We start from the raw sequence: 22,882 nt of genomic DNA on the forward strand, positions 1-22,882 counted from the left end.
GCCACGCCCACCCGGAGCCCCTCCGGGATCCCGGCGCTGCTGGCCCCGCCCACGCCCGCCCTGCCCAGCGTTCCCGCGGACGCCGCCAGGGGGCGCCGCGCACCGGCCCGCCGCCGGCGGGAGCGTGTCCCCCACACCCCTCTGCCCCGGGCGCCGGCGATTCTCGGCCCGCTACGCCTCCGCTGGGAGCCCGCGGGGCCGCGCCGGCCCGCCTCCGGGAGGGCCCGGGGGGTCCCCCATGGCCGCGGCAGGGTCTCGGAGACCAAGGGTGTAAGCCGCGGGGCGCCATGGAGGCGGAGCCGCGGCCGACGACGGGGCCCGGCGACCGGGCGACCCCTGGGCTGGAGGCGACGCCTCCCGCTGCCCCGGCGCCTGCGGCCGCCCCCTCCGGTCAGACCCCCGGGTCCACGTTCGGACCGGAGCCCAAAAGGAGGCAGTTCGGGACGCTGCTCCAGCCCGCGGTCAACAAGTTCTCCCTCCGCGTGTTCGGCAGCCACAAAGCTGTGGAAATCGAGCAGGAGCGGGTCAAGTCCGCGGGGGCCTGGATCATCCACCCCTACAGCGACTTCCGGTACCGGGGGCCCGGCAGGGGGGCGGGGGGTGGACCCCGCTCCCATTTCCACTGCGGAGACACGGGGATCGGACCCTCCCGGCTCTCCACGGCCGTTTCATCCCCAGCCCAGGGATCCCCGGGTGGGGCGAGAGAGTCACTCCCAGCGGCCTCGCCTGGAATCCTCAGGGACTTCTCAGGCTGGGGCCGCCGGAAGAGAAGCGGGCACGAGAGACCTGGATTTCCCGTTTCCAGGACCCCAGCACCCGACCTGGACCACAGGGACTCCTGGAGTTAGGGGTCCTTGCCTCCTCCAGGACTGCTTGCTGGTGATCTGGGAAATTATGTCATATTCCAAGACTCAGGGCCAGCCTGAGAGAAAAACCAAGCTCCGCTATCTTTCTCCCGCCCCCCACTCCCACCCCCTGCACCTGCTTAGTTCGGCAGGGCAGGCTACCAGGGAAAATGGGGATTTTGGGGGGATGGTGGCGGGGGTGTGTGTGGGGGAGGTAGGGGGGGGGGGATTCTGACAGCAGTCCGGGTAGCTGTCCCTGGTGCTGAAGGCGGGATTCGGTGGAGCAGGGCTGGGACTCAGCGTCTGAGGCTGCAACACCAGGGCAAGGCTACCACCGGAGAGAAAGGACGGATGAAGGGTGGGGCGGAGCCATTTCGTAGTCCCCATCTGGCTGTACCTTTACATCAAGGGCGCTAGGGGAGGAGAGCTGCCCTGTCCTTGAGGGAAATGAAGGACAGCGGTTGGATGAGGTGAGGGTGTGTGCAAAACATACCGAACCTAGGGAGTGAAACGAGTTGAAGGGATGAGGTGTGCATCAGGAGTCTGGAAACACGATCGGAGATTTGGACATCATCTTGAACGCACATTCACATACATTCCCTAAATGCTCCTTTCTCCCATTGTTTCCGCTACTCCCATCTTCTTTACTACCTCATTCCCACCCACCATGCGCCTTTCCCACTCTCCTAGTTTGCTAGATCTGTGGATCTCCCTCCCTTCCCCCATTTCACCTCAGATGTATCCCCAGGAGCCGTGTCTCCCCCTTATTATTGTGCTTTCCTCTGTCCTCTCTATCACCCGCCAGGCTTGTGACTGCCTGTGAGTCAGGCAGTGAGGTTGCTCTATGGCTAGGAAAACCCTCTTTCTCTCTCCTCTCCCACTTCACCGTACAGGATTTCTCTTGTGGCCCAGGAGGAAGAGGAAGAGGATTTGTTGGTGCACGGAAGGTTCACAGGTTCAGTTGGATTCCCGTCAAAGGCACATACCTCAGTTGCAGGCTCCCTACCCCCACATGTGTGGGAGGCAACCAATTGATGTGTCTCTCTCTGTTCATTCTCTCTAGAAACTCAATAGAAAAAAATATCCTTGGGTGAGGATTAAATAAAGAAATAATTTTGGGGGGTGTGAGAGTCATTCATATTGCAGAAAGTGGCTGCAGTTGGATGAGTCCACGGTTGTATAGCATTACAAGGCATAACTATATTCTATTTTTCTACTGATGGACATCCAGGTTGTTTCCACACTTAAAGCTGATAATATTTTTTTCCCCAAGTGTCTATATGGTATTGCTGGGAATGCAAATATCTGACTTTACTAGATAATGGCAAACTATTTTCCTAAATGCTGGTCCCAGTTTACCCTCCCATGAGCTGTAAATAGTTATCCCTTTTTCCATGTCCTTGTCCACCCTTGGCCGGGTCAGGTGACCTGCTGTCAATCTGGATGGCTGATGCAATATCCTTGTGGTCCCACTCCCTATCCCACCCCGCCTCAGGTTTTACTGGGACCTGGTCATGCTCCTGCTGATGGTGGGGAACCTCATTGTGCTGCCCGTGGGCATCACCTTCTTCAAGGAGGAGAACTCCCCGCCGTGGATCGCCTTCAATGTCCTCTCCGACACCTTTTTCCTGCTGGACCTGGCGCTCAACTTCCGCACGGGCATCGTGGTGGAGGAAGGCGCCGAGATCCTGCTGGCCCCGCAGGCCATCCGCACGCGCTACCTGCGCACCTGGTTCCTGGTGGACCTCATCTCCTCGATCCCCGTGGACTACATCTTCCTGGTGGTGGAGCTGGAGCCACGCCTGGACGCCGAGGTCTACAAAACAGCGCGGGCCCTCCGCATCGTGCGCTTCACCAAGATCCTCAGCCTCCTGCGGCTGCTCCGCCTCTCCCGCCTCATCCGCTACATACACCAGTGGGAGGAGGTGGGGCGGGGAGGCGGGCAGGGGGGTCACAGACTTCTCCCAGACAGTGGTGTGGGGGAGAGGGGGACTCCTGGCGACTTTATGGGGTGGGCAGATGTACGGGTGGAGTTTCCGAGGTTGGCTCTCTCCGAACTTGGTGAGGGAAAAGCAGGATCAGAATGGGGGTTCAGGGGATGGGGTCCCTGAGATGAGGATGGTGGCACAACTGCCGGACAAATGCCTGAGGGTTATTTGGACTCTGGGAGGAAGATGTCGGAGGAGAGCTAGTGATGACAGGGTGGGAAGAGGCTGGGGTGTCAGCCTCGGGGCAGCAGAATTTAGTGGTTCATTCCAAGTGCGGACTGTGCAATCTCATTGCTTGAGGTCAGACACCAGTTTTACCATTGACTATAGATGAGGCTTGGTTCTCTCTCCTATAAAATGAGAACGTTAAGTGTACTCACGAGTGATAAGGTTATAGGATTAAAGAGTTAACAATTCTTGTAAAGCACTTAGAATGGTGCTGGCATGTACCGTAGTACGTGCTTAGCAAATCACCTATCGTCATTGGAGAGGGAGAGGGCCGCTGGAATCCATTCTGATACACATGCCCTGTGACATTACACTATGAAATGCCCTCTCTCCTCTCTTCCAGGCTACACCGAGGTAGCTTGGGCAGCTCACCTCTGCTGTGACACTGTGTGACTCTGGGCACACGATTGGCAGCAGCTTTCCTATCTATAAGATGAGCGGAGTGACACAGCCTACTTTGTATTCGCTAGATCTGTGTGCTGTAAAGCTCTGTCCACATAATGACCACATTTTTTAAACTCATGGGGCTGAGGCTAGAGAGAGAAGTTCAAAGAGGGAATTTGCAAGGCTGGGGATGGAGGAGATAGATGGTCAGGAAGGGTTCCAGTCCACAGCGGCCCCTCCTCGGAATCCTCAGATCTTTCACATGACCTATGACCTGGCCAGTGCTGTGGTTCGCATCTTCAACCTCATCGGGATGATGCTGCTGCTCTGTCACTGGGACGGCTGCCTGCAGTTCCTGGTCCCCATGCTGCAGGACTTCCCTCCCGACTGCTGGGTCTTCATCAACCGCATGGTGGTGAGATCTCCCCGCAGCTCTCCTCTCCCGGGCATTCTGAGGGCTCTCCTGTCTGAGCAGGGGGAGGACCACAGGGGGCAAGAGATGATGGAGAGACGACCGAGAGAGAAGGCAGGAGAGAGGAGGTGGGGAAGTGAGGTGAGGTGGGCAGAGACCCAGAGGAAGTGCTTGTGTGTTGAGGGAGAAGACGGGGAAGGAAACAGGCAGAAACTGAAGTCCCTAAACTGCAAAAGAGGCCCCTTCTACCTCGGGGCTCCCCTGGACCAAACTTAGGTGCCTCCTAGGAGACAGATGTGAAATGAACGGGGTAGGCAGAAGGACTAAAAGAGAGAGAGAAGGGTCAGGAGGAGAATGAGGCTCTGAGGGCCCTCTGCCCACCGGTGCAATGCTTTGTTCTCCAGAACCACTCGTGGGGCCGCCAGTACTCCCATGCCCTGTTCAAGGCCATGAGCCACATGCTGTGCATTGGCTACGGGCAGCAGGCACCAGTGGGCATGCCTGACGTCTGGCTCACCATGCTCAGCATGATTGTGGGCGCCACCTGCTACGCGATGTTCATCGGCCACGCCACCGCCCTCATCCAGTCCCTGGATTCCTCCCGGCGGCAGTACCAGGAGAAGGTCAGCAGGGACAGGAGAAGGGAGGGGTGGGCGGGAAGGGGTGCTGGAGGCTGGGTAGCTGACACATACTCCTGTGGTTCTCTGTGTCCATGTCCATGTGTCTCGGTGCCCCTGTGTGTACCTTTCCCTTGTTTGCACCTATACCCCTGACCTTGGACGCCTCCCCTGCCTGTGTCTGATTTGTCCCTCTGTGGCCTTGTGTTCTCCCTTCTACCTCCTTGCCTCACTTCCCTGGATTTGGTCCAAGTTTGTGACCTTCCTCCACACACACCTGCCTCCACTGTTCCGGCCCCACGCCTGTCTCTGTCCTCTTTCCTGCTGGCCATCGGCTGGCCCTCCAGTACAAGCAGGTGGAGCAGTACATGTCCTTCCACAAGCTGCCGGCTGACACGCGGCAGCGCATCCATGAGTACTATGAGCACCGTTATCAGGGCAAGATGTTCGACGAGGAGAACATCCTGGGCGAGCTGAGCGAGCCACTCCGGGAGGTAGGTCTGGGCACGGCCCTGGGAGGGGCTCTTCGAGGACCGGGGCTTCCAGGATGGCGCCTGGGGTAAGGGCTGTCGGTTAGCAGAGGGCCCCATGGAAGCCAGGCCTTTGCGGGGGGGGGGGGGGGTTGCTGTCAGGGGCTAAGGTCTTTCTTGAAGTTCATATGGGGGAGAAGTGTACGTGGGGAGGGAGGGCAGGACTCTCTGTTTGGAAGGATGCTCCTTTGAGGGCTCCTGGGAGAGAGCCCTGAGGGCAGGAGCTTAGGGATGGTCCCAGGCCCACGGAAGCATCCTCATTCTTGCAGATCCTGACCCAGGGGTGGGGCCTCTGGAGACAGATGAGCTGGATGGGGGCACCTTGGGACCAGGGGGCACAGGGTGCCTGACAGGCCCTCCCCCTCCCAGGAGATCATCAACTTCACCTGCAGGGGCCTGGTGGCCCACATGCCGCTGTTCACCCACGCGGACCCCAGCTTCGTCACCGCGGTGCTCACCAAGCTGCGCTTCGAGGTCTTCCAGCCGGGGGACCTGGTGGTGCGCGAGGGCTCCGTGGGCAGGAAGATGTACTTCATCCAGCACGGGCTGCTCAGCGTGCTGGCCCGCGGCGCCCAGGGCACCCGCCTCACCGACGGATCCTACTTTGGGGGTCAGCGGGCCTCAGGGCGGATGGGGGGGCAGAGCGGAGAATGGAGGGCCCCTGCTCCCCTGGAGCCCAGCCCCTGCCTGGCCAAGCTGCAGAGTCACAGAGCCCAGCCCCTCCCCAGCCGGCCTCCTTAGTCAAAATCTCCGGGTCTGGAACTCGGTGTTTTTAAGAAGCTTTTGAAGAGATTCCGATGCAGTGCCAGGTTGAACATTTCTGGGCCTTTTAGATCTATCATTGGTGAGACCCGAAGGTCCTCTGGGATGAGGGGCAGCAGGAAAAGCAGTGCCGTCCCACAGGCTTCTCTGGGTGGCTCCCCGCTGGTGTGCCCAGGGGCCCAGCCTGTGGCAGTGCAGGTAGTTCTGCCAGCGGGTGCCCACAGTGACTTACAGCTCATATAACCTCTCAGTCTGCAAACCACCCTCCAGCGGCGTTTCTAGCGCGTTGCCCTTTGCCCTTTGGCACTGTTCCTCGCTGCCTGGGCTCCCCTGGGTGTTTACATAAAGCAGTGGAGCGGGGTAAGAATTAAAGTGGAATATCTACAGGTGGGGGCCAGCCAGACCTGCCTGGTTGTCAGCTTTCGTTGGAGAGAGTGAGGCCGATAATTGTGTAGGTGTGAAGAGTGCCAGTGCTTGGAGCACGTAGGGACCAGGGGTGGGTGAGTCGGGAGGAGCCGGAGGCAGCGGGGTCAGCTGCTGCAGGCCCGTGAGAAGGAGCTCTGGGCACTGGTTCTGAAGGCTCCTCCCAAACCCGCAGAGATCTGCCTGCTGACGCGGGGCCGGCGCACAGCCAGCGTGCGGGCCGACACCTACTGCCGCCTCTACTCGCTCAGCGTGGACCACTTCAACGCCGTGCTTGAGGAGTTCCCCATGATGCGCCGGGCCTTCGAGACCGTGGCCATGGATCGGCTGTGCCGCATCGGTGAGACCTGTGCCCCGAGCCTTCTCTCGGTCCAGCTTGGGCCCTTACCCATCTGCATAGTAAGAAGCCCCAGTGTCCCAGGGCCCAGCCTTTAGTGCTCCAGTGTCACACCCCAAACCCCTGCCCCCCCCCCATCCCAGAAAATGCCCCCACAGGCCTTTCAACACCGTGGCTCACTGTCCTGGTCACTCAGCATCTCCTGCCCGTGGGGATATCGCCCTAAGTTCCCATCCCGGGGCCTGCTGCCTGAGGCCCTGACCCTCACCATCTCTGACTCATTCTGTCATCGCTTGACCCTTCTCTCCACCCTGACATTCGACCTTTATCTTGGGTTCCCTCCCTCTGCTTCCCTCCTCTCGCCGGGACAACCTCTAGGTAAGAATTCTGTTCTGCGGCGGAAACGCTCCGGGCCCAGTCCGGGCAGCAGTGGGGGCATCTTGGAGCAGCACTTGGTGCAACACGACAGGGACATGGCTCGGGGTGTTCAAGGCCTGGCCCCGGGCACAGGAGCCCGGCTCAGCGGGAAACCGGTGCTGTGGGAGCCACTGGTGCACGCGCCTCTGCAGGCCGCCGCCGTGACCTCCAGCGTGGCCATCGCCCTGACTCACCAGCGGCAGCCCCTGCTCCTCTCCCCCGACTCCCCAGCCACCCTCCTCGCTCGCTCATCAGGCTCCCCAGCCTCCCCGCTGGTGCCTGGTCGAGCTGGCCCTCTGCTGGCCCGGGGGCCGTGGGCATCCACCTCCCGCCTGCCCGCCCCACCGGCCCGAACCCTCCAAACCAGCCTGTCCCAGGCCGGGCGCTCCCAGGTGTCCCTGCTGGGCCCTCCCCCAGGGGGAGGTGGACGCCGCCTAGGACCTTGGGGCCGCCCGCTCTCGGCATCCCAACCCTCCCTGCCTCAGCGGGCGTCAGGCGATGGCTCTCAAGGGCGGAAGGGCTCAGGGAGTGAACGCCTGGCCCCCTCAGGGCTCCTGGCCAAGCCTCCAGGCATAGCCCAGCTCCCCAGGCCACCAGTGCCTGAGCCAGCCGCCCCGAGGGGCCCCCAGCTCTCTGCCAACATGTGAACCCCCTAGGTAGCTCTCAGGTGCAGTAGTGAGTCCCTGAAGGCAGACAACTCTTGGGGAAGGCCAAGAGGACCTGAAACACTGCCCTATGGGAATATCTCCCCTTAATGCCAAAAGATAGTTTCTATCCTCAGCTCAGGCACCCTGCGGCCTCCTAATCCATCCGCCCAGCCTACCATGTACACGGCACTGTGTCTCCACTGCCAAGTAGAAGTGACTCCAAGCCTTAGGTGGAGGTGTTCCCCCACCATGGTCCTGCCAGGTGCAGGCCCAGGCCCCTGAGCCCACCTTATTAAGCACAAGTACTTGCCCAGGCCATCACTGCCAAGTAACCAGATGTCTGTCTCTCTGTCCGTGACCCTGCAGGGCCTGCCTGGAGGGTTATCCCCCTGTCCTCCTAGCATAGCTAGCCCATCACTTGTGTCCCATGCTGTCAACAAACGTTTAGGGTCACCAGTTGGGCATCCACCCTCACTGCCATGTGCAGGGCCCCCCTATCTATACCCCTGGGTGGGAACACGTCTCCTGCCGAGTTCCCCGCACTGTCTCCGGTAGAACTGTCTCTTTGTAAAGGGGGCCACCCCTCCCTGTGTCCCTGCCCCACAGGTGTCCCCCTTGAAGCTAAGGATGTCCGGCACCTCCTTATTTAGTGCGCCAGCCTAGATCCCCCAGGTGAGGGGGAAGTGGCTGAGTCCTTAGATGGCACTTTTTCTTTCCTTCTTCCCTTATTTATTCAATTATTTAATAATTATATTTATTCATTTGCTAATTTTATTTATTATCAATTCATTTTATTCACCCATTTCTTTGTCTGTCCCTCCCCCTCCTCCTGGGAGGGAGACAGGAAGGGGCAGCCCCTCCACCCCCCACCGCCAGTTCCTGTGGTCCTTGTCCAACTCCCTCAGCAGCGACACCAAACACTCCCTGTCTAGGCAGGGGCACAAGGGCCACCTGAGGTGACTGTTCCTTTTAGGTTTTTGTTTTTTATCCCTGCTGAGTCTGCTGTTGGTACAGGAGTAAGGGGAGGACCCGAGGGATCTGAGCCTGGGGAAGGGCAGCCTAGCCAGCACCTCTGCCTTCTCAGGGACAAGAGAAACCCCTCACCCCACCCGTGTCTCCATGCCTCCTCTGCAGCACGAAAAATGTGGGGCCAGGGCCCCAACTGTCTCTCCTGTGGAAGCAGTTCTGGGCTTCTGGGTGTGTGGGAGTTTTGTAATTGCTTCAAAACAGCTGGGTTTAAAAACGAAAATAGAGACACTCGGTTTGGCTCCTCATTTGTGTGTGGAAACAAAGTGGGTATGAAGGAATTCCTGGGTGCAGAAGGGAACTCGCCCAGCAAGGCGTGAGATGGCCCTGGGAGCAGCCAGGCCGTGGTCTGCAATCCCAGCGGGGTGCTGAAGGCAGTGGTGGGTGTGCTCCCCAGCATCCCTTACCCAGGCTTCCCCGAGAGTGGGCTTTGATGTTACTGTTAGTTACCAGGAGGAAGAGGTGGCTCTCTCCTCAGGAGATAAGCAGATGACCATAAAGGCCCCATATGAGAACAACAGTCTGCATGGATGTGAAATGTTTCTAAAATGGACGTGATTGCTCTGGTCCCCTCTCCTCTGCCTCCAGGTGTGGGAAGCCTGGGGAAATACAAGTAACCGGTTACGCTGGGATTAAAGTCTCCGAGCATCTTAGGGTCCAGCTCAGAGCACTGGGTGCAGGCATTGTACGATTGGTGCTTCCGGATGGCCAGTGCTTAATTGGACATTTTTAGGGCCTGCGTGAAATGGGGAGGTGGGAGGGACCCTGAAACGGGGCAGATGGCAGATGTGGCCTCAGGCAGGGAGGACGGGAGTAGAGAGGAGACAGATGAAGAGTGTGGGGGGTATGGAGTGGGGGACATGGGGAGGAGAAATGGGGTCCAGAGCCGGCTGGGTCAGAGGGGGAGGGGCATCTCAGGATATGTTTATCACTCGCATGATGTTGGTATAGCCAGACCCCGGTCGCCAGCCCGTCACCACAATCACCAGGTCCCCAGCATGGAGGAAGCCACGGAGCTTTCCTGGGGGAAGGGAAGATGACAATCAGCCACTGAGGGCCTGGGTCAGCCCTGTCATGAGAGCCAGCCACCACCTTCTCCCTCAAGGCCAGCGGGTAGGAATGAGAGGCCTGAGGCTAAACTACAGTGTGGGCCTCAGGTAGCACCACAGGGATGAGACCACTGCGCTATAATAGAATTGCAGGTTTGTCTGTGGGTGGTGTGGTGGGTGTTGCTAAGCAGCAAGTCTATCTACCCGTGTTGCTATGCCAACGGGAAGAGGTGGGGTGTGATTGTAGCCAGTTCTAAATTAGATTTCCAGTTGCGGGGGACCGGGTCCCCTTTCTCCTGTCACCTCCTGCTTCTTAGATCCCACCAGGCTCTACCACATAATGCAGGCAGCAGCGGGTTTACTTGTTAGGGAAGGCCCTGATCTCTCTCCTTCTGCCTCCCACCCAGCAAGTCCATGGAGGCCAAAATATCTCTGAGTCTCAGTGAACCTCGCAGAGTAAATCTAGGCCTTTGCGTGGGTGTGGGAAGTGGGGTTGGGGGGGGGCTCACGACACAAACCCAGGCGTGGGTGGGGAGGAAGTCTAGATGACTCACCGCTTTCAATGCCAAATTGAACCCGGCGATCCACATCCTCTGCCCAGACGGCCATTGGAGGTTCGTGGTACAGCAAGGGGAAGACTCCTCGGCACAGGTGGGCCTGGCGGGCAGCCTGGGCGGAGCGGGTGACAGCAATGACCGCTGCCCGAGGTCGGTAGCGAGACAGCAGCTGGGCGGAGCTGAAGGAGGCAGAGAAGGTCAGCCCAGAGCAGTGAGAGCGCTAAGTCAGAAACTAGAGTTTGGGTTCTGGTTCCCAGTGTCACCAACAAGCTGTGTGACCCAAGCTGAGTAAGTCCTATTTCTCTGGTCTTGGTTTTCCTCATCTGTGAAGTGGGTATAAGAATGGCTGCCCTTCTTACCACACAAAGAAGATATGAAATAATAAAGGGTACATCAAATAAAATAGTTCAGGAAAAAACTCTTTGAGAAACAAAACCCTTCTGAGAAGACACCTTTATAGTGTACAAGTAGTACTTAACTTACAACTGTCTCTGAGGAAATAGGCTTATGTGGTAGAGCTAGGTGACTTACCCAAGGTGTCATATCAGAGCAAAGACTTGAACTCAGACCTGGGCCCAGCAGTGTAAGACTGTGGGCTAAATGCAAAACACTTGTTCCCAGCAAGTGTGGCTCAGCGGTTGAGCATCCATCTATGAACCAGGAGGTCACGGTTTGATTCTAGGTCAGGGCATATGCCCGGATTGTAGGCTCCATCCCCATTAGGGGGCATGCAGGAGGCAACCAATCAATGATTCTCTCTCATCGTTGATGTTTCTATCTCTCCCTTTCCCTCCCTCTCTGAATCAATAAAAATATATTTTAAAAATTATTTAAATGCAAAGGACTTGCTTCTGAGCCCTAGGAGCTCGAAGGGTCTGGAAACCAATGCTCCAGGGATGCCACCTCCCCTCCATCGCCTGGAGCTCCCTGGCACCTATCCTGGAGCCTCCCCCGGCCTCCAGCTCTCATAACTACCCCTCCTCTTGCCCCAGCATGCACTCCTCACCTCTGATGGCCAGACAAAACCCACGCCTGTGGCCCCTGACCCGAAGGCTTGTGTGGTACCCCGTGCCCCTCACCGGCCGGTTTTGGTCAGCACGATGATGGCCGCAGCACAGCACTTGAAGGAAGCCTCCACCGCACCAATGGCAGTGACTTCGGTGGGGTCGCGGGTCAGGGGTGAGGCCCGGCGCAGCTCCTCGAACAGCTGCCGGTGGTACACCGCGGCTTCTGCCTCCCTGGCAATCTGCAGGCACCAGGAGGTCAGGCTGGCCGGGGGCCCCGGCCTGGCAGGCATCGGGCTGTCCTGCCCGCCTCCTCGCCTCACCGGCTCTTACCGCGTGCTGCATCGTCACGGCCTCTACCGGGAAGCTGCCCTTGGCCGTCTCCCCCGACAGCATGATGCAGTCTGCGCCGTCCAGCACGGCGTTGGCCACGTCGCTCGTCTCTGCCCGCGTGGGCCGGGGCTTACTGACCATGCTCTCCAGCATCTGGGGGACATCTGGATGTCAGAGCTGCAGGAGTCACACTCTGGTCAGGGAAGCTACTCCTCTGACATCCACATCCTCAGCGTGCCCTGAAGGCCAGGGTCACCCATGACGGTGCCATCCTGGCAGGTCAGTGTCCTTATCTGAGAACGGGGGTCACGGTATCTCATCCTGACTTCACTGTCTGAGGATCAAACACTGGACAGCAAACCGCGCCATAGACCTAAGGCGCAGGCACGCCCCCTAAGGTGTCCCCAAGCCCAGCGTGCCCAGCGCACTCCAGACCTGTGTGGCACAGACAACTGGTTTGCCCGCCAAGTTGCAACGTCCAATCATCATCTTCTGAGCCAGGAAAACCTTCTCAGCTGGGATCTCGATGCCCAGGTCACCCCGCGCCACCATGATGCCATCGCTCACTTCCAGGATTTCATCGAACCTGGGCGGTTGGGGGGGTCAGGGCCGGGGAAGAGCCTGGAAATGCCAGGGAGAGGAGGAGGGAGAGGAGGCGGGAGAGGAGGAGGGAGAGGAGGCGGGAGAGGAGGCGGGAGAGGAGGCGGGAGAGGAGGAGGGAGAGGAGGCGGGAGAGGAGGCCGGAGAGGAGGCGGGAGAGGAGGAGGGAGAGGAGGAGGGAGAGGAGGAGGGAGAGGAGGCGGGAGAGGAGGAGGGAGAGGAGGAGGGCGAGGAGGAGCTACGGGCTGGTTAAGGGCCAGGGAGGGGCAAAGGCCAGGCCTCACTTCTTCACGCCTTCGTGGTTCTCGATTTTGCTGATGATCTTGATGGCCTGTCCTTCAGGCCCCAGAGCAGCCCGCACTGCAGCCACATCGCTGGCCTTCCGAATGAAGGAGGCGAAGACGATGTCCACGCCATGCTCCACCCCGAAGCGCAGGTCCTGTAGGTCTTGCTCGGACAGCCCGGGCAGGTCCACCTCGGTGCCCGGCAAGTTCACGCCCTTGTGGCTGCCCAGGACGCCGCCGTTCTCCACCTCGGTCTCCAGCCCCGCCGGGCCTGCGGGCATGGGAAGGGCCAGGCGGGTCAGGGGGACCCGGGCAGCCTCACGGACTTGGGAACAGGGGGCCGGCCCCCTAGGAGATTGGGATCCACGTCCCATTCTGTCTGCCCGCCTTCGGCCTGGGCTCCGCATGGAGGAGGCCTCGGGTGGAGAAACGCCTGCCGGCCAGCCCAGCCCCAACGAGGGAGCCGGGAGTCTGGGTGCGGGGCTCCCGGGCCAGGAGGTAAGGACACCGGCCTGGGGGGTGGTGGGCGGCCTGGGGGTTGGGGGCGCGGGGGGGGGGGGGTGCAGGAGCCGGAGGAAGGTGCAGGAGGTAAGGACAACGGCCTGGGGGGTGGTGGGCGGCCTGGGGGTTGGGGGCGCGGGGCGGGTGCAGGGGCAGGAGGAAGGTGCGCCCAGCCCGCACCGATTGTCTTGACCGTCAGGGAGATGAGCCCGTCGTCGATGTAGATGCGGCCCCCCACCGGCAGGACCCTGACGATGTTGGGGTAGTCCACCCACACGGTGTGCGCGTCCCCCCGCGTCCGGAACGCCGGGTCCACGGTCACCAGCACCGGCGAGCCCTTCACCAGCTCCACCTCCGCCTCGGGGCCCTGGGGGGAGCCAGCGCTGAGTGCGCCCCTCCGCCCGCCCCGCCCCTCCGCCCGGACCCCCTCCCCGCCGCCTCTCACCCCCTGCAGGATCCCGGTGCGGATCTCCGGGCCCTTGGTGTCCAGGGCAATGGCCACCGGCCGGTAGCTGAGCGGGGAGGCCGCGAAGCTCTCCACCGCCTCCCGGATGTTGGCGATGGACTGGGCGTGGTACTGGGGATAGAACCGAACCGAGCCGGGGTTTCAGGGAAAGGCGGCCTCCACCCGGGGGCATCCCCCAGCTCCTCCGCCTCCCGCGACCCCCTCCCGAACCTCGTGGGAGCCGTGGGAGAAGTTGAGTCGCGCGATGTTCATGCCGGCCTTGATCATCTCCTTGAGGCGCTCCACGGAGCGCGAGGCCGGCCCTGGAAGCAGAGGTGCCACTCAGACCGCTTTCCCCCCAACCCGAGCCAGCCCACCCGCCGCCCTCAGATGTGCTGAGTGCCACGGAAGCCTTGTGACCTGACCGTTAGTCCCTGACCCACCCCGCTCATAAGTCACCCCTTCCCCTCTCCAGCCAGCCTCCCTGCCGGGGCGGGCAGGGGAGGGTCCTAGGCCAGGTTTGAGGCAGCCGTGCCTGCAGTGGTGTAAGTGCTGCAGCGGATGAGGGGGACAGCCAGGGTGGGTGCCATCCTACAATCCTCTCTGTCATCAGTGTTTGCCTTTTCATTGTCTCATTCTCATCAGCATGTAAACCTGCTGTTATTTCTTTCATCATAAAAAATTATCTTGCCCCACTCATGTGGCTCAGTGACTTATGAACCAGGAGGTCAGGGTTCAATTGCAGGTCAAGGCACATGGGGGTGGGGTCTGGCCCCCAGTAGGGGGCAGCTGATCAGTGGTTCTTTTCATTTTTTCTCATAATTGTGGGGCATGCAGGAGGTTGGAGCCAGGAACCCACGCATGTGCCCTGACTGGGAATTGAACCGTGACCTCCTGATTCATGAGTTGATGCTCAACCACTGAACCGTGTCGCCGGGCCTCTCTCATTGTTGATGTTTCTATCTCTCCCTCTCCTTTCCTCTCTGAAATCAATAAAAAATATATTTAAAAAATATATGTTCCCAGTTCTCCCTCCAGCTACAGTCTTACTTATTTTCTATATAGTTTTATTGAATCAGAGAGGAAAGGGAAGGGAGGGAGAGATAGAAACATCAATGATGAGAGAGAATCATTGATTGGCTGCTGCCTGCACACCCCACACTGGGGATGGGGCCTGCATGTGCCCTGACTGGGAATCAAACCATGACCTCCTGGTTCAAAGGTTGACGCTCAACTGCTGAGCTCCATGGACCAGGCTACAGTCCTATTTCTTTGCTCTCCTCTGCAGCAGAACTCATTGTAAGAGTTATCTGTACTTGCTCCCTCCAGTTCCCCATCCCTATACTTTGTACCCACAGTCAGTTGTTCACCCCCATCTCTCCACTGCATCTGTTCTTGTTAAGGTTACCAAGAAGCTCCGTGCTTTTGCTAAACCTAATGGTCAGTTCTCAGTCCTCATCCTAGCTGGCCCGTCGGCAGCACTGGCTGCATGTCCTTCATGTACCTTCTTCACTGGGCCTCTGGAACACCACGCTCTCTTGATTCACTCCCACTCACTGGCTCTCCTCAGCCTCACTTCCTGCTTCTTCCCCTTAAGGTTAGATGTCCCATTCTCTTCTTTGTCATTTCACCTTCACTCCCTTGGTGGTCTCAACCAGTTTTGTGGCTTTAATACCATCTATATGCTGACAATTTATATCTCCAATTCAAACCTCTCTCCCGAACCCAGAGTTGTGAGTATCTGATTTCCTACTCTGGATTACACTTGAATGTCTAATATGCATCTCAAACTCAACTTTCCCCCAACCGAACACCTGCTCTCCTCCCCCACACCTCTCCACCAGGCTTTCAGTGATAATGAATGCATCCCTCTAGTTCCCACACCAAACACTTGGAGATATCCTGACTACTTTTCATCCTCAACCCACCCACATCCAATCCATTGAAAAATCCTTCAAAATGCATTCAGAATCTGATCACTACGTGTTTTGTTTTGTTTTGTTTTTTTAAATTTAAATCTCTCCCCTTCTTCCCCCTCTCTTTCCCTCTCTCTTTTTTGTTAATCCTCACCTGAGGATATTTTTCCCATGGACCCTTTTAGAGACAGTGTGAAGGCAGGGAGGTTGGGGAGACAGAGAGAAATACCCTCTGGAGAGACACATGGATTGGGCGCCCTTGACTGGAAATCAAACCCTGGCCCCTTGGGTCCCGGGGCTGACTCTCTAACCACTGAGAAAACTGGCCAGGGCTTGTTTTTCAATCACAGTTTACAGTCAGTAGCCTCTGATCACGTCTCACCACCTCCATTGTCACCACCTGGATTGACCCAGAAATGCAGGAGCAGCCCCCACCCCGCCTCCCACCTACTCCCAGTGCCGCAGCCGGGCGGTTCCGTTAAAACCTAAGTAAGAACATGCCATTTCCCGCTCAAAATGATGCAGTGGTTTCCCATTTTACTTGAAGGAAACAACTCAAATTCTAAAAATTCTATTAAGCTCTACATGATCTTCCCCTTCCCCCCAAATCCCTTTTGATACTTTCCCCCCTTAATAGTTTCTAGCCACCCCAGCCTCCTTGACGTGGGGTTTGTGCTGACCATTCCCCCTGCCTGGAGCTCTTCCTCCAATCCCCTACATTCTTTCATCTCTTTCAAGTGTTTGCTCAGCGTCTACTTTTCAAAATAATGTCTCCTCGGACTTCCTCTCCAGGACTGCAGCCTTCTCCCGCCCTGGCATCCCTGGTGCCCCTCGCCATGCTCTAATCTTCTTTTCCCCATAGTATTGATAACTTTCCAACATCCTAAATGGTTGTATTTATCACTTACTGTCTCACCCCGCTAGACTGTCAGCTCCCCAGGGGTAGTGATCTTTGTTTATTTCACTGGTCAACTCCCAAGGCCCCGAACCTTATCTACCAAGTGCTCAACAAATATTTGCTGAATGAATGACTCTGTCAGACGTGGAGACGTCTCAAAGGAGACAAAGGATGGAGAAGGCCCTTAAGAAACACCCAGGAAGCCCTGTGATCCTGCGCGGGCCGGGGGGTGCTCACCAATGGTGGCGATGATGCTGGTGCTGCGAGCAGCCACGGGCTCCGAGTCGATGTCCAGCAGGCAGAGATGTTCCAGGAAGGTGTCTGCCATCGCAGCGGGCAGCTGCTGCCTCTGGAAGAAGGCAGTGCCCAGCTCCTGGGTCAGCTGGGCCACACTGGCCAGCCGTAGGAACCCTGCGGGCCCTGCAGAGAAGGAGGCCGCATGGGCACCTGCCTCTCCTCTCCTCCAGCGCAGCACACCCTCCTTTCCTTCCCTCCGCTCTCAGTCCTTGTGAGCTGGGCAGTACGCACCACGCACTACCTCACACAGTCACAAGGATCCTACCCAGCAGGTGTGATTAAATGCTCTACAATGATCCCCATTTCACAGATAAGGAAACAGAGGCTGAGGAAGATTAAATAAATTGCCCAGTATCACATAGCTTCTAAGTAACAGAGTTGGGATGCACATCCAGGTCTGACTAGCTCCAGGCCCAAGTCCAGCTCTCTGACACTCACAACTCCCCACTTCTTGGATTTTTTACCCTTTAGCCGCTGACTTCCCTCAGGGTCTCCCCCCCCCCCCCATATCTAATCCACAGTAGCCCCTCATTATCCAGGCCCAGAATCACCCAGTTCCCTTTTCTAAAGCCCCTGTTGTCTTCCTCCCATCTGCTGGCTTCTCCTTCCCCTCCTCTGAGTTTCCTCAGCCCTCACCCCCCGCTGCTAATCCAGGTCTTGAGGTCCCTGGAGCCTGAGTCAGGCCAGCGGTACCCTCCATGGCCCTGCGCGCCTGCGGGTGTCTGGTGGTCGGCTCCATACTGTCAGGCCGTCAGAGGCACAAGGCCCGCTGGGCTGGGGATCAGTTCTGCCTGCTGGTTAAAGTGTCACCAATGCCTCCCCTGTCACTGGAGGCCCTGTGCACCGGGGGTCGGAGTCCAAGAACCCCGTGGCTCCCATGCTGCAGGCTCCACTCGGCCTTCCCTCTAGGAGCTGGAGTGCAGGCCCAGACCAGGGTCCATAGCTTAATGCAGGGGACACCCTGCTAGACACTGACCCTCCCCAAGCCCCTTCTAGAGAGCAGCAGATATGCATCTTTTGTGCCTTCCACCCCTACTCCTGATTTCTACCCCCATCTTCCCTCTCTTTTCACTGGCCCCTGTCGATCCCCTTACCTCCTGGAGCCCCAATCAGGAAGGACTTGGCGAAATCCCTTTGGGACTTAGAGATACATGACCAAAACTGCCAGGGTCCCTTGTTCTCATTTTCTTGTGCTGACATGCTTCCAAAGTGTGGGCTGGGGCTGCGAGACTGTGTGGAGAGAAGGGGAGAGGATAAAAAACTGCTGGTCTTATCGAAGGGAGCCAGAGAGAAGAAAAGGGACACACCCAGTAGGCTGCCCCTGTCCCCCACAAAGTCCCTCCCCCAGACCTACTGGCTCTCTTCCCTTGCCTCTGTCATTCCCCCTCTCTCATCCATATTTCCTGATAAATTGTAATCCATCCATTTGCCATCAACATGAATAGAGATTTTTTTTTTTTTTTTAATCAGTGATATGGCCCCTGGGAAATGGGGTTTCGGGTAAGGGCTGGAGCCTGAGGAAGGGGATGGGAAGCATGTGGTAGTGTGGTGGGACTCTCTGGAAGGGTTCTGATAGCATGCTAGCACTGGCTACCAAGTGCTCATTGATCATTCTCCAACGTTTGTTGAGCCCCTACTCTGTGCCAGGTACTGAGGATGCAGTGGTGAGGGCCTTTGTCTTTCTGTGGAATCCACAATACGATAGGAAGACAGACTATAAATGAGTATCAGACAAATAAGGCTATAACCACACCCTGTGTAAGTGCTATATGGAATTGATCAGCATGCTGGAACAGACAGTGGGAGGAGCGAGGGGATCTGAGGCTTTGTCTACAGAAAACGGAGCCATAAAGATGGACACAGCTGTAGCTAGAGGGAACATGATAGCCTTCAGGGACTGGGACTCAGGTCTTGTGCTTGGAGGTCGGGAGGGACTTGGGGTGTTTAGGGTTGGCCTGGCAATTTTGTACTGATTCTAGGTCAGTTGGGAGGACAAGAATCCCTGAGATTCAAGTCCTAAGTTGCCAACAGGAAATAGGGGTTGGTGCCCCAAAGCATCTCTTACCCTAGCCAGCCAAGGGGACAGAGCTTTGACTGAAATCGAGTCAACCTGGAGAAGCAGTCTGGCTGACCCTGAGTCCACAAGTGACCATGTGAGATAATCTGCCCTTTGTCACAGGGTCAGGCAGCCCTGAACAGGAGGCGTGTGGGTGAGAAAGCAGGGAGAAGGACAACAGGCTCCAAACAGAATTCAGCTTTTCAAATAAGAACTCCACCATCCCCCCATATGTACATCCTGACATATACGCATGTGACTGCCCACATGACATCAAACACACACCGACATAGACTCAAGCATGGAATACGCCCCCACCACATGCCCTGCACCACAGCAGTCTCTGAGGGTATGAGATCACCAAGACCAGGCCCCTGTCCAGACGGGAGAGACAGGAATGCTACAGTTACAGTGTTACAGATGTTACAGTGTTACAGATGTTACAGTGTTACAGATGTCTCCCGTTCCCCGCCTTCCCCTTCACCCAGCTCCTAACCCCCCCCCCCAGGTCTTCGCATCCTATTGTCCATGTCCATGGGCTATGCATATAAGCATATAAGTTCTTTGGTTTCTCTCTCCTCGTCTGCCACCCCCACACCAAGGTATGGCAGTCTGTTCCATGCCTCCCTGCTTCTGGTCTCACTTGGTTGGTCCATTCATTTTGTCCATCAGGTTCCACGGTAGTTAGGGTTCATAAAGTATGCCCCATGGGGTGATGGAGTGTGTTCAGGACGCAAAGGAGCACGAGAAAAAATGTCTCGTGGGCGAAGGGGAGATCAGGGTGGCTTCTCAGAGGAGGTGACACTAGAGCCCAGCAAAGTCAAAGGAAGAGCATGCCCAGTGCCTGGACACCTGTACATGCATATATGCGTGCGAGCGTGTGCACACACACACACACACACACACACACATATTGAAACACCTCATTCCATTCATGTACACACTCCATCTAACAGTAACACACACACAGAATCTACACACCACAAGCACACGCTCATACAACACACTCACACAATTACACCCTCCCACACTTTTTCTCACAGAGACATACACAAGCATGCACACCCATGTTCCTGCTCTCACACAGCACACAAAGTCCAAACTAAGGCGACTTTATTCTACAAACCATCCAATACCGGCCCAGCCTCTGGGAGGGGAGGGTGGGGAGGCCGTATGGCCGGCCCGCCCACAAGGGGCGCCCGAGAGCCGAGAGCTAAGAGCCGCCGCTGGCAGGAGGGCGAGGCTGGGGCTCCTGGGCAGGAGAGGTGGGGAGGCTGAGGCTGTGGGGCCGGGGACACCGGTCTGGGTGGAGAGGCTGAGAGTCACGTTTGTCTTCTGCGAACGGAGATAAGACACCTTTGGGAGGGGCAGTGCGATACCGGCCGCAGATGTGCAGAGGTTGTTCCCTGTGCATTTGTGTGACGCCTCTCCCGCCTCAGTAATCAGAACATGGCCTGTGGGGCCTGCTTCTGTATTTCCAACAGTTCCGTAGAATTTGTTCACAATGTGGTTACACTTACTGGAATAGCCTTTTGCACGATGTACACAGTTCAGATGTACGGGTCCAGGGCAGCGTTTCTCTCTTCCCAATTTCATCCCCCTTCCCAGCCACTCGGTCCCCCTCAGCAAGTTATCAGATTTCTGAAGGAAAGAAAGTGTTCTCCCAGAAACAGACAATGCAGGAATAAACAACATACATCTTTCCCTTTTTAATGCAAATGGCAGCATGGAACTATACAGTCCGGTCTATGCCTTTCCCCTCACTTAGATCCCAGCCTCCTTGCTTGTGAAGAGAGGGCTTAATTTTGCTCACAGCTTTTATAATGGACTCCGTGAACTCCATCTGTGGGATCCTAATTTGCATGGGGAAACTTGCCGGAGAGGAGCTAGAGGCAGAAGCCAGCCTGGGTCCCGGTCTCTTTTTCTTTTCTTTTTTTTTAAATAGTGATCACCCTGGCTAGTTTGACTCGGTGAATAGAGCGTCGACCTGCGGACTGAAGGGTCCCAGGTTTGATTCCAGTCAAGGGCACATGTCTGGATTGTGGGCTTGATCCCCATGCGGGGTAGGGGGCATGCAGAAGGCAACAGATCGGTGAATCTCTCTCATCATTGATGTTTCTCTCTCTCCTTCCTTTCTCTCTGAAATCAATAAAAATATAAAAAACAAATTGTGATTAAATAGTTCTGGCCGGTGTGGCTCAGTGTTGAGTGTCAACACAGGAACCAAGAGACACTTGGTTGATTCCCAGTCAGGTCACATGCTGGGGTTGCAAGCTCAGTTCCTGGCATGCAGAAGGCAGCTGATCAATGAGTGTTCCTCTCTCATTGATGTTTCTATCTCTCTTCCTTCCCCTCTCTCTCTAAAAATCAATAAAAGCATATTAAAAAAAGAATTCCTAATAAAAACTTGTGGTAAAATATAAACAAGATAACACTTACCATTTTAACCATGTTTAGGTGTACAGTTCAGTGGCACCAAGTACATTCACACAAGTACATCATGCTGTCAATTTCTAAAATGTTTTCATCAACCCCCATTCTCTACTCTCCACCCTCAGCCCTGGTAACCTCCATCTTACTTCTTATCTCTATGAACTTGTCTGCTCTAGGTACCTCATATAAGTGGAATCACACAGCCTTGTCTCTTTGTGACTGGCTTATTTCACTTAGCACAATGTTTTCAAGGTTCTGTTGAAGCATGTATCAGAATTTCTGTGGAGAGTACTACAGCGTTCAGATAGGTTCAAGACTTGGAATGACTTGTGGCAAAGCCACATACAAGTCCCAGGTTGGAGGGCAAAGCCCTCCCAGCACAATTATAGCCAAAAGGCTGTGGTTGTCAGATTGACCTTATAGTAGGACTGCAGGGGGTGGTGGTGGTGGTGGTGGTGTGGCAAGTGCTGCCTAAACAAAGCTTTATAGAGTTCAGAGAATGGAGACAACAGGAAAGAAGCAGATTTGAAACTTGCAAGAACATTGTAAACATCTTGCCCTTGTTTTGCTTTGTGTGATCCAACTATAAAATAAAGCTTTGGCTTACAGGTACAGTGATCCACCTGGCCCCAACTATATTATCTTGTCTGTCTTCTTTAATCCTTCACCACCACTCCTCAGATTCACCCCTGGCCATGATGGAAGTGGTTCAATTCCCTTCCTGAATAATATACCATTATATATATATATCACACTCTGTTGATCCACTCATCTATTGATGGACACTTGGGCTGTCTCTGCCTTTTGGCCATTGTGGATGATGCTACGGTGAAGGTTGATCTATGATTCCAGGTCTCTGGCTCCTCCTGAAGCTTTTTGTGAAGGCGTATTGCATTTTACCCATCTTTTAAATTGCTTGTGGGGCTTAACTCTGATGAGAGGAGGGGCACATACAGAGCCAAACACTGTGAGGGGCTGGGAGAGGAGGAGGTGGAGGGTGAGGATGTGGAGAGCACAGCACTCCATTTATAGCCACTAATTGTGGGATCCCTTTACACGACCCGCATGGTTCAGGGCCCACTCAAGGTCCGGTTTCTGGAGAAGGCTGCACACTAAAATGAAGAGAGAGAGACTGGAAAAGAGTTAATTTGGGAAAATGGGGGCAAGGCACGAGTCAACCTGGGTACCAACTCTACAACCTGGGCATATGCTTTTGACTGGAATAAACCAGGAACCCTTCAGTCCACATGCCAATGCTCTATATACTGAGTCAAACCAGCTAGGGCTGGCATCTTAATGTGGAATGCTTTCCACTTGTTTAGGTCTTTAATTTCTTTTCAGCAATGTTTTCTAGTTTTCAGTGTACAAGTCTTTCACCTCCTTGTTAAATTTTACTTTTAGGTATTTTATTATTTTAGTTGCTATTATAAATAGTATTGCTTCCTTCATTTTCTTTTTGAGATTGTAGGAACACAACTGATTTTTTCATGTTGTTTTTGTACCCTGCAACTTTGCTGAACTTGTTTACTACTGTGTTTCCCCAAAAATAAGACATCCTCTGAAAATAAGATCTAGCACATGGAAAGATAAGACATCCCCTGAAAATAAGACCTAGTGCAACTTTGGGAGAAAAAATTAATATAAGACACTGTCTTATTTTCGGGGAAACAGGGTAGCTTTAGTAGCTTTCTTGAGAAATTTCTATATTCAGAATCATGTATCTTTACTTCTTTTTTCAACTTTACTGTGTTTTATTTCTTTTCCTTGTCTAGTAGCCCTGACTAGAATTCCCAGTACAATGTTGAAATAGCAGTGGTGAAAACGGGTATCCTTGCACAATAAAATTTTTCTGGCACAATTATTTTTGTTCCATAATGACAAAATCCATTTACG

General features: G+C 55.8%; 2 protein-coding genes across 9 annotated transcripts in view; one reads left to right on the forward strand and one right to left on the reverse strand.

Moving 5' to 3' along the window:
• Positions 1–118: 118 nt before the first annotated feature.
• Positions 119–8,359, forward strand: HCN3 (hyperpolarization activated cyclic nucleotide gated potassium channel 3). 2 transcript variants are annotated; one of them, XM_084866763.1, is made up of 8 exons: positions 119–571; positions 2,341–2,770; positions 3,699–3,860; positions 4,262–4,480; positions 4,822–4,968; positions 5,374–5,614; positions 6,365–6,529; positions 6,905–8,359. In XM_084866763.1, the coding sequence occupies exons 1-8, from the start codon at positions 288–290 to the stop codon at positions 7,588–7,590; spliced, it is 2,334 nt and encodes a 777-aa protein (XP_084722889.1). In that variant the 5' UTR covers positions 119–287; the 3' UTR covers positions 7,591–8,359. The 2 variants fall into 2 exon arrangements, with proteins under 2 accessions (XP_084722889.1, XP_084722890.1); XM_084866764.1 differs by lacking the exons at positions 4,262–4,480; positions 4,822–4,968; positions 5,374–5,614; positions 6,365–6,529; positions 6,905–8,359 and having other exon boundaries at positions 3,676–3,840.
• PKLR (pyruvate kinase L/R) overlaps positions 7,615–22,882 on the reverse strand; it is a 28,578-nt gene continuing 13,310 nt past the window's right edge. For 3 of the 7 annotated variants that reach the window (XM_084866806.1, XM_084866807.1, XM_084866808.1), the window contains 11 exons: positions 17,595–17,730; positions 16,441–16,623; positions 13,621–13,712; positions 13,390–13,521; positions 13,125–13,311; positions 12,444–12,714; positions 11,995–12,145; positions 11,560–11,712; positions 11,302–11,468; positions 10,220–10,401; positions 7,615–9,637 (listed from right to left, as the gene is read on the reverse strand). In XM_084866806.1, coding sequence (XP_084722932.1) covers positions 9,531–9,637; positions 10,220–10,401; positions 11,302–11,468; positions 11,560–11,712; positions 11,995–12,145; positions 12,444–12,714; positions 13,125–13,311; positions 13,390–13,521; positions 13,621–13,712; positions 16,441–16,623; positions 17,595–17,700 — 1,731 coding nt within the window. In that variant the 5' untranslated portion in view covers positions 17,701–17,730 and the 3' untranslated portion in view covers positions 7,615–9,530. Of the gene's footprint in view, positions 9,638–10,219; positions 10,402–11,301; positions 11,469–11,559; positions 11,713–11,994; positions 12,146–12,443; positions 12,715–13,124; positions 13,312–13,389; positions 13,522–13,620; positions 13,713–16,440; positions 16,624–17,136; positions 17,376–17,594; positions 17,731–20,076; positions 20,198–22,882 lie in introns of those variants that run through there. The other 4 variants (XM_084866805.1, XM_084866809.1, XM_084866810.1 and 1 more) reach the window with 4 other exon arrangements.

The sequence above is a fragment of the Pipistrellus hanaki genome, assembly GCF_964339955.1.
Source record: "Pipistrellus hanaki genome assembly, chromosome: 18".
In the NCBI taxonomy this organism is placed as follows: domain Eukaryota; kingdom Metazoa; phylum Chordata; class Mammalia; order Chiroptera; family Vespertilionidae; genus Pipistrellus; species Pipistrellus hanaki.